General features: G+C 44.4%; 1 protein-coding gene across 1 annotated transcript in view; it reads right to left on the bottom strand.

Annotated features, from left to right (window-relative positions):
- Positions 1 to 12,176, bottom strand: part of ELP3 (elongator acetyltransferase complex subunit 3) — an 82,325-nt gene extending 70,149 nt beyond the window's left edge. The window contains exons 1-7 of the mRNA XM_065730501.1: positions 12,150 to 12,176; positions 11,572 to 11,668; positions 9,950 to 10,088; positions 8,487 to 8,557; positions 6,649 to 6,712; positions 4,667 to 4,735; positions 2,671 to 2,825 (exon numbers count right to left, since the gene is read on the bottom strand). Of these exons, the coding sequence (XP_065586573.1) occupies positions 2,671 to 2,825; positions 4,667 to 4,735; positions 6,649 to 6,712; positions 8,487 to 8,557; positions 9,950 to 10,088; positions 11,572 to 11,668; positions 12,150 to 12,168 (614 nt within the window). The 5' untranslated portion in view covers positions 12,169 to 12,176. The remainder of the gene's footprint in view (positions 1 to 2,670; positions 2,826 to 4,666; positions 4,736 to 6,648; positions 6,713 to 8,486; positions 8,558 to 9,949; positions 10,089 to 11,571; positions 11,669 to 12,149) is intronic.
- Between the last annotated feature and the right edge of the window lie 2,172 nt (positions 12,177 to 14,348).

Genomic DNA, 14,348 nt, shown 5'->3' with positions numbered 1-14,348 from the left:
ATGAAGGTCTTACTCTCTGCACTCAGAGTTTGAGGTTTATTCATCCCACAGCAGCTGGCTGCAGCCTCACTCCCTTGAGATAACTTGCTCCCTATATGCACTGCTGCCTTTCCAGCTGTGGGGTTTAGCACGTGGCCAGGGTAAGACTCCAGATCTCCAAGCAAGCCAGGAAACAGCCGAGCTTGTCAGCAGGAATTCAAGGGCCAACACAATCTGAGGACTTATTTCTTCAGTCAGACATGCAGTGCTGGCTTTGTGAGGAACAGGAGATACCTCCAGGCAGGCTGCAGTCACAGCGCTGAAACCACACGGGGTCACATCACTTTTATCTGATTACCTGGGACTGGATGCTGCAGTAGGGCGGTGAAGACAAAGTATTCTACGAAGAAAAAATCAAAATTACATCAAGAGGATGAGTCCTTTGATGCTGCACAATTCAGTAAAGGTCAGCTTACCACGGTCATTGGAAAGACAGCATGTGATGCGGAACTAGACCACAAGTTCAGGACAAAGTCAGGAAATGAGTGGACTGAAGGGGAAAACAGTTCACAGACAGGAGCACTGAAGCCCTATCTGTAAGTAGATGATGGTTTGATCAAAGGTCGTGCTTAAAAATGCTTCTAAAAGAAACAACCTGGCTGAAGGCCTTTTTGCCATGCAGGAGATCACTGTACAAAACCTGAAGTGTTTTGAAGAAAAGGAAAAATTTCAAGGTCCCACTAAAAAGAAGGGTTGTTTACATGGGTTGATAGTTACAGGACAAGGGGGAATGGTTTTAAACTAAGACAGGGGAGAATTTAGGTTGGATGTTAGGAGGAAGTTTTTCACTCAGAGGGCAGTGACGCACTGGTACAGGTTGACCAGAGAGGTTATGGATGCCCCATCCCTGGGGGCATTCAAGGCAAGGCTGGATGCGGCCCTGGGCAGCCTGCTCGAGTGGCTAGTGACCCTGTAATAGCAGGGGGTTTGAAACTGGATGATCTTTGAGGTCCTTTTCAACCCAGGCTGTTCTGATTCTAAGGGGCAAGAGACCAGATCCCAGGTTACAGGCAAACAAACCAACAAAAATATCATTAACATGGCTTCTATTAATGGAAGCAGTGAGGGAGAAGGGCTGAACCCTCAAGTACAAAAAGAAACATGCAAAATTGCATTTATTTATTCCAAGTGTCACTGACCAGCATAAAACAGCACTGCAGTGACACAGTTCAACAGCTGTAAGCAAGAAGCTTAAAAAGGTCTGATTCATCCCAAACATGATTTTCATGCCTCTAGAATACTTACGAAATGCAACTTGAGTAACTCCCACATACTTCCATTTACTGAGCATTTAACATGAATTTTATGTTTATATATATATATAGATGGGTTTATTTATGTGCTGGAAAAGAACCCACACTGTTAGTGCAGTTTTCTCATGTTGCTCACTCTGTGTACTTGCAAGGCAGTACACTGACTTCAGAGTTGCTTCATTTTCACGCGCACCTAAAATTACTTGGTGACAAAGTCTGTGTCGTAATTAGTTTCCTCAGTCATCTGCAGAGCAAAGGACAGACAGCAATTTCATCTCCAGTAATATTAACGAGGCACCTGCAGCAGAAAGCCCTGAGTAACCATGTCCTCAACCACCTGACATACACAAAGGCACGGCAACAAACTGAACAGCCAACCTGCAAACTCCACCCCTCTTCCCATCATGAGCTGCTCACCATCACAGCAAAAGAACAGTTTGTTTCCCAAACTGTTAGTGACTTTATGGCCTCGATGGTTCATCTTGCAAAGAGCAGCACAGCACTTTTTGTCTGGTCTTTGAATGGGAAGATAATAATAGTACTAATACTAATAGAGGAAAAAATAAGAGCAGAAGTGATTGCTGCCCTCCAGAGGAAAACCAAGTGAAATTACAGCTTTGAAATATGAAAGTAGGCATGAGGTGAGACAAGGGCTAGTCCTAACCAGCTTTAAAACCAATTGCTTCAGAAGCTGACAGTGATAGCAGGGAAAATCCACTGCACTGAGGTACAACAAGGCAGTGAACTCAGACTATCAGCAGGGACGACCACCTAGCTTTAACAGCTCCAAAACATCACATCCTTCTCACCTTCCTTCTCAGTCCTAGCCTGCAAAACGTAGTGGAAGTTGTGTATTTGATGAAGCAAAGCACGTGCTCACAAAACAGTCTCTGATTTTCACTCCATCTACTGTAAAATGAGAAGAACGTCTGCTGTCACTCAGAATCAGCACAAGGGTAACTGCGTTGGAGAGCTGAGGGGCGCAGAGCTGCGGAGCAGTGACGCTGCTGGGGCTGAGTCATCCCTTACGGAGCTGACGTCTGGCCTCCCTCCAAGCCAGGATCAGTTCCCCTTCCCAGAGAAAGGCAATAAATCCCATGGCAATGTGATTCGTCACAACTCCAAATCAAGGTGATGAGGCATAAAAAGGCACAAGTCCAGATGGAATGCCAGAAAATGAGAAAAAGCTTAGCACTTCCTACCTGAGAAAACAGATAAACCACAGCACTACGTGCAGCAATGCTGGAAGCTGAGCTATAAATATTCCCTGCCTAAATATATATCGGGATAAATCTTGCCTGTCAAAAAATGAGACCCAAATATTCTGTATCCTCTATTCATTTTAAATAATTACATTAAAGAAAACCAAGGTCCTTACTTGACAGCCTCTGCTACGTTATTGGAAGTGTGACCCGAAAGTGCATCGTGAAGGTTTCGGATGAAGTAATCCCTGTAATCTTCAGGCAAGGCCATGAAAGTTCCACCCATCACAATGAACTCCACTTTATCCACGCTGTGACCCAATTGCTTCAGCTAGAAAAGATCCAGGGGAAAAAACAGTTACACAGTTCAACTGTTTCCTTCATCAGCTATCCTATCCCCTTTGAATGACAAACCATTAACACTTTGGTAAAGGCTTCTTACAATCCTTCAAGAAACCCAGGGACTCCTTCATCATGCACAGCAGAGACACTGTGCCCTGTGCAACAGATTGTCTTGACAAAGCAGAGTACTTGGAGCACAGCAGCTTGCCAGTGTAGTTAAAAGTGCTCTAATCTGAAGCTGACTTAGATGTGGCCAGTAGGAAAAGCTTCCTTGCTCCTACTTTGCTCCATGTAGGACTGTCCTCAAAAGCTTGTGAGGGAAAAAGGAGACTACACTGAATCCACAGCAAATTTTTCCAATGGATTTGGAGATAAACTGCAAATCAGTAAAAACTGGAACAAGATTCAGAAGCAGATCATTTAATCCTCCAGCAAAGACAAAAGTAAAAAAAGTAAAAAAAAAAAGTAAAAGTAAAAAATCATTCTGGGAGGCACTTTCAGAATTATATTCTACATGATCAAGAACACGCAAGTAGCATAAAAACCTCTAAAACTTTGTTGTAATAGTCTCCCATCAGTAATCGAGCACTGTTCAAAAAAGATGACACCTTACAAGAGGTTCAAAATTTGTTAGTCATCTAGAGGAAATGACAGACAATTAAAAGCTTTGAAAATAATTCCTCAATGGGGATCAATCATAGAATCATTTGAGTTGGAAGAAACCTTCAGAGGTCATCTCGTCCAACTCTCCTGCAATGAGCAGACCCACCTCAACTCCACCAGGCTAATTTATACTTACTGAATTATGGAAAAGCTGAAGTTGAAAGGGACCTGTGAAGGTCACATAGCCAAGGCTCTCTGCTCAAAGCAGCAATTTGTTTAGCACTGTGCTCAGACAAGCATCAAGGATCTCCAAGGACAGAGACTGCATAGCCTCTCTGGGTCACTGTGTCAGTGCTCCACCTCTCACACAGCAGAAGAGCACTTCCTGCTCAGAGGGAGCCTCGTGACTTTCTACTGGGGAGCCCAGAATTGATCACAGCTCTGCACATGTGGCTTCAGCAGTGCTGAGCTTAAAGGAAGGATCCCTCCCTTGTCCTGCTGGCAGCACTGCCAATGCAGCCCAGGAGGCTGCTGGCCTTCTTGGCACAAGGGCATAGTGCTGCTCACCTTCAGCTTGGTACCTATCAGGACCTTTTCTACCAAGCTACTTCCCATCTGGGTGTCCCCAGCACGTGCTGTTGCCCAAGATTACTCCTCCCCAGAGACAAGACCTGGCACTTCCCTTGGCTGACCTTCCTGAGGTCAGCCTGTTCCTCCAGCCTGTCCTGGCAGTATAACCCCTGGTGCACCAAAACTTCTCCCAGTTCTGTGTCATCTGCACTTGGTAACAGCGTGCTCTAGCCCAGCACCTAGCTCATTCACAGAGAAGTCCAATACTACTGCCCCCACCACCATGAAGTCACAGAACCACAGAATGGCTGGTGTTAGAAGGGACTTGAAAGACAATCCAGCCCCAACCTCCTGCCATGGGCAGCCCAGGGTTCCATCCACGGCCTTGGGCACCTTCAGAGATGGGGCACCCACACTTCTCTGGGCAGCAGTGCCAGGGCCTCACTGCTCTCTCAGTGAAAAATTTCCTCCTGATATCTAATGTAAATCTCCCCCAACCTATACTGACAGCTGGGGTATACAGCTAGCGACTGGCTTGCAGCTGGAAGAAGTGCTTCTCATCACAACCCTTCCCACCCACCATCTCAGGCAATTCAAAGTATTTTCATCATTTTGATCCCAACCACAACATGCTCCCCTTTCACGGTAAAAAAGTACCTGTTCCACTCTATGCCTTGTCTGGAGATAGGGGTCATACCGAGCCCGAATGGCCCTCATGGACGTAGGCTAAAAAACCACAAAGAGAATTAAAAAAAAAGTTAATGGCATTCAAGACTGTTGAAGAAAAAAAAAAACCCAGACAATTTTTAGCATAGGAACAGATGCTTTACTGTTATAAAAACTCAACCCTAAGGTCTTCAAACTCGCAACCAGAGAGCTCACCCAACCGCACGTTTGAATTTGGCTCCCCAATTTTTCTTCTTTAAACAACCACAAAACAGTGGACAAAAACCACAAAAGACAAGATGACATCAGGGGGATGATACAACTTCTCAACTTTTCAGTGTATTACAACGGGATGGATAAAGAACCTCTGAAGCAATTGAAAACAAAAAACAAAAAAACACTGCCAAATCACAACTAAAATGTTTTCCCAAGTATTGTTTTTTCTGTCCTGTTCATTTCAATTTCTCTTTACTCGCCCAACTTATCCAAGGAGAGTCCTCTAGAGCCCAGTTAAACACTCCTTCAGCTAAATACAGTCTTCCATTTGAAGCCCCTAATTTCCATCCTATGCAACTAGCTGATGGAAGCCTATTAGCAATCCTCCAAGAGAAGGTTTTGAAGAATCCTGTGCATCATGCATTGGTTTGGTATTTCATATCACTTATATTAACAGCTCTAAAGGATAAGGACTCATTTAATCCTGCACAACTCCCACATGCTGCTGGTACTAAACAAATGACTAAAACATATCCAAAACAACTTGCATTATAAAGCAGTTACATACATACAAGATTCTTCTGCTTTATGCTCATGTTTAAGAAATGAATTTCAAGTCATTGAAAAATGAACAACCACTGAAAAAAAAAATCATGCTAGAAGGATGCTGCATCACCAGTTCCCAAATTAATCCAGACTGCATTTTACCTCACTTTACAACACTGTATCTGTGCAATGGCTGTGAGCCTTTTGTGTAGTCACAATAACTTAGTCAGAATGACATCTTCTGCTGTTACACCTTCAGCAGACAAAAGGAGAGAGCTATTTTGGTTTGGCTCACTAAATATATCGGTGGGATATCACCGCAGACAGAGACACATTCTCAGATCAGGATACTCTAAGGGCACAGATGGAATTTCAGAGGCACTAACTCAACCAGAAGCTTTCTTCCAGAGCTTGACCTTTGTTACACCATGGCAGGACTGAAGGCAGGTCCAGTCATGCAGGATGCTCAGGTCACTGTCCACTTAACGTCTGAGTACCTCTAAGGACTGAGATGCCAAAACCTCCTGGATCCCTTCTGCAGTGTCTGAAGACCCTCATGTTAAAACATTCTTATGTTAAGTCACAACATTCCATGTTTCCAGACATGCTTGTTGCCTCTTATCCTTCCAGTGGGCAGCTCCAAGAAGGGATACAGCTCTGCCTTCTCTATACCCTTCCCTCAGACCCTTCCAGAGCCACAGGCAAAGTTTTTCTGCTTGTGCTGGGCTGTTCAGTTAGGAAAAATCTGACACAGACCGATAACTCTTGTTGAAATGAATATTAGCTGTGGTTCTACAAGCTGCATGCAGCAGTGCCCCAGGGGAGTCAGTAATGTCACCTTCAACTGCTCTTACTCACTCATCACCTACCATAGCTGGAAACTCAAGCTAACAGCTGTTCTCACACCAGCAGGTCCCACACAGCTGCAGTACAGGAGCAGCATTTGCCCTGCTCAGAGTCACAGGCTGCTCTACAGCACAGTACGCATAGAAGAGCATCAGAAGAAGTGAGACGAGGAAAAAAAAAAAACAACTGCTGCAAGAATTAAGAAGTTCCAGTCTTGCAGCTGAGCTGCTTTAGACTTCTGCATTTACAAAGTCTGTTTTTGTTTCTTACTCTTGCAACATGGGTGAATTCGTAGAAAGAATGAGCTGCCTAACCCAAGCTTACAGAGAGGGTAGGCACAGCACGGTGGCAGACAGAAGTAATACCTCATATCCAGTGTAAGACTGAGTTGAATATTCAAAATCGGAATCAGGGCCCCCTGGGCAGTACCTGCAAATATTAAAACATAGAAAATCAGGCATCAAACTCTTGCAATTACAGTAGCTATTACTTGTCTGAAGTATGGATATATAATATAGAAGAGTATAGGCAGAGCAAGCACTGCTCTGACAATCCCAACTGTCATCAGAAAGGTGGGGGAGCACAAACTCAAATGAGAATGAAGAGTCAAAACCAATGCAGACCCTTCAAATGACTACAGCCACACAGTGAGCACAGTTCTGGAACATGGAATTACGTTAGGGAGCTGCTCTAGAGTTTTGGACAAATAGTTACAGACTATTAGATTTTTAAAATATCAATTATTTAACCAGAAACAACTTCCCCCGAGAGGTGGTGGTGCCCCATCCCTGCACACAGCCAAGGTCAGGCTGGTGGGGCTCTGAGCACTGATGGAGCTGTGGGTGTCCCTGCTCAGAGCAGGGAGTGGGACCAGATGGCCTTTACAGGTCTTTTCCAACTCAAATAATGCTAAGATTGGTGTTAAATGACAACTGCTGCCTCCAGAGGTTGGTCTGAAACTCTGTGACAGAGCAGGGAAGACTCACAGCAATCACAGTATGACTGCTAGCAATGAGAGGATTAGTAGATGGCAGACAGCAATTAAAAAGAAAGTAAATTTATTCTGATGTATCTCCAGCTTTCTTTTGAGAGCTATGGGATTAATGGCCCATCTATAGTCATTCTACAGTCAAACACAACCTGAGGCAGGAAGGCTGACAGTGCATGTACCAAACAGAGCCAGCAGACAGGTAACGGAGCTGTCAAAACACCACCTCTATCAAACCAGAAATATGTAATTCACAGCATAACGGATTCATTTCCTTACTGCCTGCCCTGCAAACTCAATCCAAATCACCTGTCACCGTTATAAAATTAATTACCAAATTACCGTGGCCAAATTAATTTGCTAGTGAAATTTGGGCAATTCAGCTGAAGAGATTTCACGTACGTCATTACCTGGAACATCACAAACACAACAAAAAAAAAGAAAGAATGGAGCCAGCTCGCTCTGCTGGGCAGCTGCTAGTGAGATGCACTGATGTTTCAGAAGTCACAAGTGGAAAAGAAAAACAATGTTTTTAAATAATGAACTGATATGCTCAGGAAGAAATAAAACCACAAAAAGCAGATGAGACTACAGGAGCACAGACTTGCAGGTCAAAAACCAGAGGCAACATATTTCAAGGTAAATTGAGCTTGGGTTCCTCAAATCAAATAAAACTCCGAAACTATTCCCTTGATACCACAAGCTCTTGGCAGCTACAGGTCTTCCATCTGTGCTCTCGTTTTGTTCCAGAGCCAAGCAATGCCAGCACTGAGCAAGTTTTTGGTAGACAACACCTGCACCTCCTCGGGTGGGTTTCAATTCAGCAGTTTTCAAACTTGTTAGATTAAGCCCTGCTTGTTTCTCACTGAGTCTTCTCCTATCTTGCTTCACACCCACCCTACTCTCATGAGCACAACAAACCCCCAGACCTTCACAGCAATACAACTTCTATTGGGTCATTCACTTATTCTTCTGATTCTTATATTCACAAAGGTGTGAAAGAGTAGGGTTTGACCAATGAAAGGTTTTCTGCTTGAAGAAAAATGGTCAACAGATTAACTGTTAGTGTGACATTCAGGTGCCAGCAAAGCTGCAACTTTGCACTTATGCAGAAAGGAAGTCTATCCCTAAAGCTATCACTGCAATTGATACAATCTTATACAATAACACTGGGAAACAGTCCTCTTTTAGGTCACCCAAGTCAGTCATACTTACACACATATGTTGCCCGTGAAGTTAATGTGCGGACACCTGTGTGGTTTGCACATCACAGCCACGACAGCAATCTGTAATGAGCAGAATCACAGCAGAGAGAAATTACAGTAATTACAAAGATGAAGTGCATGATGATGGCTACGTAAACGTGCAACTGCGAGGTTCTATTTAAAGATGTTCTCTGCTCAGTCTGCCACCTAAAATATCTGCGTGTTAACTCTTGAGAAAAAGAAGATTACAAATGGATCAAGCAAAATGAATCCTATTATTAAGTATTTTCACAATTCAGAATAAGCTGGCAGAGTTTTATGAAGAAGCAGGTGTCCTATGAAATGTGATTAACAACCATACTGAAAAGATATCCCACTGTACATGCAGGTATTGACCAGGACCACCTAGCACGCATCTAACATGATGCAAGGGTGAGAGTGCACCAATAACAGCACCTGCAAGGTGAAAATGGGGGAGGTGACAAGAAAGAAAAAGACAAAAGGACAATAGCAATAGCTTCTTCCTTCCACCTGAGATGAGCCTTTTTTGCAGGCTGATCTCACACAGCTTTTCACACATCAAATGTAAATGTAACATACGAAGCTACCCTCCCTTTCCACAGGAGTAAGGGGAATAAGAGAGACACACATGTAAGGTTTCTGGTGTCTTCTCATCTGGAGCACCCATCTTGGATACCACATTTCCAGTTTTCAGAAACTCTGGTTGGAGTAAGAGCTCAGTGAGATATTCTGTAACTACAAAGAAGAAACCACAAACAAGAAATTCTTAACAAAATTCAGATGTTTAATTTATAAAAACAGAACACTTCTGGGATTAAGTGACAGAGCACTGGCACAGGCTGCCCAGAGAGGAGGTGGAGTCTCCTTGTCTGGAGATGTTCAGGACCCACCTGGATGACTACCTGTGCAACCAGGGCTGGGGAGCTGCTTTGGCAGGGGGATTGGACTCAATGATCTCTGGAGGTCTGGTTCAACCCCTACAGTTCTGTGATTCTGGTTTCTGGTGGTCTCATTGTTCTTTTTTTCTTAACTTCATCTTAGGTATGCCATATGTACAGTCAGAAAACTCATAAGCACACAGCTGAACGTCAGCTGTACCTCTGTTGTTGATTCCAGTATGAAAGACCTTTTAAAGAAAGGCATTAATCCTACCATTTAACCTTTGTGCACTGAGAGGGTCTAACAATTAAGCTGCAGTTTCTACAGCAACTAAAAAACTAGATACATTGTTCTGAAGAAAAAATCTCCACTCTTCTTTCTCCTCTCCCAAATGCTTTGGAAGCAACAGCCCTGTGACATCACCACAAAGGAAGGCTGGAAGCTGGCACTGCAGCCAGCACATCTTCATTAAAGCTTCTGGGCATCCTTGACTTTGAAAACAATTAGACCTACCAGAACTGAGACCAGAGAAGGATGGTGGTGGATAGATGGAGAGAATAACTCTGTGCTTACCCCACTAGCTGTCCTTATGGGCTTGGCCTTCAGCTTTGGCACCAGCGCCTTGCGGTGCTGCGGTGGAACAGCAGCGATGATGTCAACCAACCGTGGCTGTGCTGAGAGTCCATACTTTGCTGAGGTCTTGGTTTTCAGCCTGGAAGCAAGAACACCTCACATTAACAACCCCATTCAGACTTCTGTACCTCTCCTCCACAGCATTTCTGTTCTGCCTGTTGCAGATCTAGGTGTGCCCACACAGTTTGCCTCTGAAGCACAGCGTAATTCCTTGCAACAGATGTGCTGGGTATTGAAGTTCCACAAAATAAACTCCAAACAAAGTTGACATGCAAAAATTGCCAACATTTTGAGTTTCTGTAAGTTTACAGCTAAATATGGTTCTACCAAAACACTGCACTGCCAAAGCTGCCCAGAGGCTGTCTCACCCACTGTCAGCAATTTAACCTTTTTCATAAGACTTCTATACAATTAACCTCCAAACTACACCAACTCCACCTCGGTTCATTTCTAAAGACATTTATATTAGTTGAGTATCAGCAAAAAGTTTGCAATTATGTTGTGTACTTTAAACAGGAGCATTGGGACAATGTCTTATTGTTTTAGTTTTACTACATTTTAGTATTCTACACATATAAAGAAGGAAGAGGTTTCTTTTAGCAGCAAATTCACTCAAAAAATGCTGCTAAGAAAGTTTCATTTCAACTTTATCTATAATTAAACCTCTCTTCCCCAGTAGGGCTTTGGAATTAGTAAGATGAACACAGGAGGAAGCACCTAAAGGCCATGACAAGTTTCTTAGTACTTTTCAACAGCACAATAGTGGACAATGCCCTCATTAATAAGCTTTAACTTTTAGCTAGCCATGATGCAATCAGGCAGATGGATCTGATGATCTTGGAATGTCCCCTCCAACTGAGCTATTCTATTTTAATACAAGCCATGTAGCACTACCAATGAATAAGCAATGCATGACTTCAAGTCACTACAGTAATTAACAGATCACAGTACCTTCATCATCAGATGCAGACAAAAGTAGTGAGACTACCCTATGAAAAGAGAGAGTGGACCTGTTGGGGCACATCCAACAGGAGGACAGCCACAAAAATGACCCCAGGGACGGAACACTTCCCTACGAGGACAGGCTGAGATCTGAGGCTGAGCAGCCCGGAGAAGAGCAAGGTGATCTGAGAGTGGCCTGTCAGTATCTAAAGGGAGCCGTGAAAAGGAAGGGGACAGATTCTTCAGCAGGATCTGGTGTGATAGGACAAGGGGAAACGGTTTCAAATTAAAAGAGGGGAGATTTAGACTGGATATAAGGAAAATGTTTTTTACAATTAGTGTGATGAGGCACTGGCACAGCTTGCCCAGAAAGGCAGTGGTGCCAATCCCTGCAGACAGCCAAGGTCAGGCTGGTGGGGCTCTGAGCACTGATGGAGCTGTGGGTGTCCCTGCTCACTGCAGGGGAAGTGGACTAAATGGCCTTTAAGGGTCCCTTCCAACTCAAATGATTCTATCAAAATAAAACATTAAAAAAAACCAAACCAATATAATATAAATTAAAGTACAGGACATGTTCAACACTTGTGAACCAGCCCTTCAGTGTCATCAGAGTGACTTACTTGTTCAGATTCACATCTTTTCCTTGTTCATGAGCCTCAATTAACTGTTTTATGATGTCAGCTATCGTCATCATCATCAGCTCTGCATGGCTGAGGTCTGAAATGAGAACAAAGCAAACGATGTGCATACCCAGTGACGCTCGAGGACAAAGCCCACCTTGGGGGTCGGCCTCTTCTCCCAAGTAACAGCAACAGAATGAGGGGTGGCGGCCTCGAGTATTGCCAGGGGAGGTTCAGGTTGGACATTAGGAAAAAGAGCAGTGATGCAGAGGCACAGGCTGCCCATGGAGCTGGTGGAGTCATGGCCCCTGGAGGCACGGATGTGGCACTTGGGGATGTGGTCAGAGGCACGATGGGATGGGTTGACATTGGACTTGGTAATCTCTGAGGCCTTTTCCGAGCAGAATGACTCTCTGACTCAAGGCCCACCAGCAGACGGGTGCGATGCTGCCAGCAGACGAGGCAAGGCGCGCACAGCACACAGAGACGCATGCAACGAGGAGAACTCAGCTCCATGAACCCTGCCGCACCAGCTGCTGCCATCAGCTCCTGAAAGCTTCAACCCCCCCGCCCGGTACCTTTCCGTTTCTGCCCCATCCCGCCGCCTCCGCTCCCCCACGGCTCACACACGGGCTGCTGCCGTAAAGCCACGCCGCCCGTCGTAAAAGCGTCGCGCTGCCGGAAAGCGACGGAAAGACACCGGGGGGAGCGGGAGAGGTGCGCTGCGCATGCGTATGCCTCCATGCCGTAACTCCGCCAACCGCCAGGGGGCGCTGTGGCAGAACGGGCAGTGGTAGAACCCGGAAGTGAGGGTTGGGGCGCTCATTGATTTCCAGCTGGCTTTCTTGGGTTTTGCTGGTTTTGTACATATTTTCCCAGGATTTCATGGCATTTGATAGGATTTGATTGATATTTACCATTTTTTAAATATTTTTCAGGATTTTCTTGATATTTTATAGAAGTTTCTTTTTGGCTTAAAACGTTTTGCTTGATATTTTACAGGGTTTTGTAGGCTTTTACTGGGCTTTGTTGCTATCTCATAGAGTTCCCTTGATACTTTATTGGGATTTATTAATTCTTTCTGGTTTTATGTTTGGGTTTTTATGTTTTTCTATATATAACTTTTTAGGAAGATTTTTACGATTTGTGTTGATATTTTGCGGGAGTTTCTTGGTGTTTTATTGAGTTTGTCTTTTTTTTTACTGTTTTTACAGTTATTTCAGGGGTTTTATTGTTCATTTATTGAGTTTTGTCATTTTTTCTGTTTTTATTCTTTATAGGGCTTTGATTTTCACTGGGTTTTGTCCATGTTTTATCGAGTTTTGTTGAATTTTACCTTTCATTGATATTTTACAGCCCTCTGGATATTTCAGGGCATTTATTGATTTTTACTGTTTTTTATTTTTGCTTTTGTCTTGTTTTTTTAATGTTTACATATATATTACTTTTTTTAGCAGTTGGTTACTTTTTCTATTGATATCTCCCAGGGCTTTCTTGATATTTTATTGAGGTTTTGTCAATTTTTACAGCTTTTATTGTCATTTTATAGGGATTTGTTGATATTTTTACTGGTTGGTTTGGTTTGGTCTGGTCTGGTCATTGTTGGTTTTCACAGATTTTTTGTTATTTCAGGACCTGCATGGCTCCAGGAGCTGTCAGACTCCACTCACATTGGGGAGCTGAGCCCAGGTTCCCCCTGGCCCTTCTCCCCTTCAGCGCTAGATGGTAGCAGAGCATTTACATAATAACCTAAAAATCCTCCAACCTCCTGATAGAAAGCTTCAAATCCGAGAGGAAAGAGCTGCGAGGAGGAGCTGCCCATGTGGAGGGAGAAGCTCTGTGCTGTTTCCAGGGGTTGCATTGAAGGCGCTGTGGGAAGTGCCCTGCTCAGCCTGGGATGGATTTGGGGACCTCTTCCAGTCCAAATGCTCCTACGTTCCTATGAAATGTACTCAAAATCATATACTCATAGAAATGGTTTGAGTTGGAAGAGACCTTTAAAAGCTATCTGGTCCAACTCCCCACAGTGAACAGGGACACCTGCAACTTGTTCAGGTGCTCAGAGCCCCATCCAACCTGATCTTGAGCCTCTTCAGGGACAGAGTATCCACCACCTCTCTGGGCAATCTGCCAGAGCTTCACCACCCATAGTGTAAAGAACTTCCTCCTTATATCCAATCTAAATCTCCCCTCACTTAGTTTGAAATTATTTCCCCTTATCCTATCACAACAGGCCCTGCTAAAGAGTCTGTCTTCTTTCCTAGAGTTCCTGTGTAGTTCCATTGCAGTGCTTTGTGGCTCCAAGCAAGGGCTTACGTCCATCTGAGGTCCCACCGAGGACCAGTTTCCCTCACTGGAGTCCTAGGACACCTCCCCACACTGCCAGCACTGTCAGCACTCCCCATGACTGGTGCTAGATGAGGCCAAGTTCCAAACACCGTTAATGAGGTAGTGAGGTTGGGCAGCACTGTGCCTCTGCCCATGGCTCTGATTTAATGAGGAATCCTTCCAGGAACCTTCAGTAATTCCTTGAGCTCACATGAGCTTCCACATCTACAACTAATTGAGGCAAGAAATTCCACAGCTATCTTGCGTGAGAAGCTATCACAGAATCACAAAGTGGTTTGGGTTGGAAGGGACCTTAAAGTCCACCCAGTCCCAACCCTTGCCCAACATCTCCCACCAGCCCAGGCTACCCTAAGCCCCATCCAACCTGGCCTTGGGCAGTGCCAAGGTTGGGGAGTCCACAACTTCAGCCAATCCCAGTGCCTCCCCAC

Source organism: Cyrtonyx montezumae, unplaced genomic scaffold (assembly GCF_038088225.1).
Source record: "Cyrtonyx montezumae isolate F1298 unplaced genomic scaffold, pur_monq_1.0 scaffold_13, whole genome shotgun sequence".
In the NCBI taxonomy this organism is placed as follows: Eukaryota; Metazoa; Chordata; class Aves; order Galliformes; family Odontophoridae; genus Cyrtonyx; species Cyrtonyx montezumae.
The sequence above is the reverse complement of the archived record's forward strand: the minus strand, read 5'-3'. Positions and strand labels throughout refer to the sequence as shown.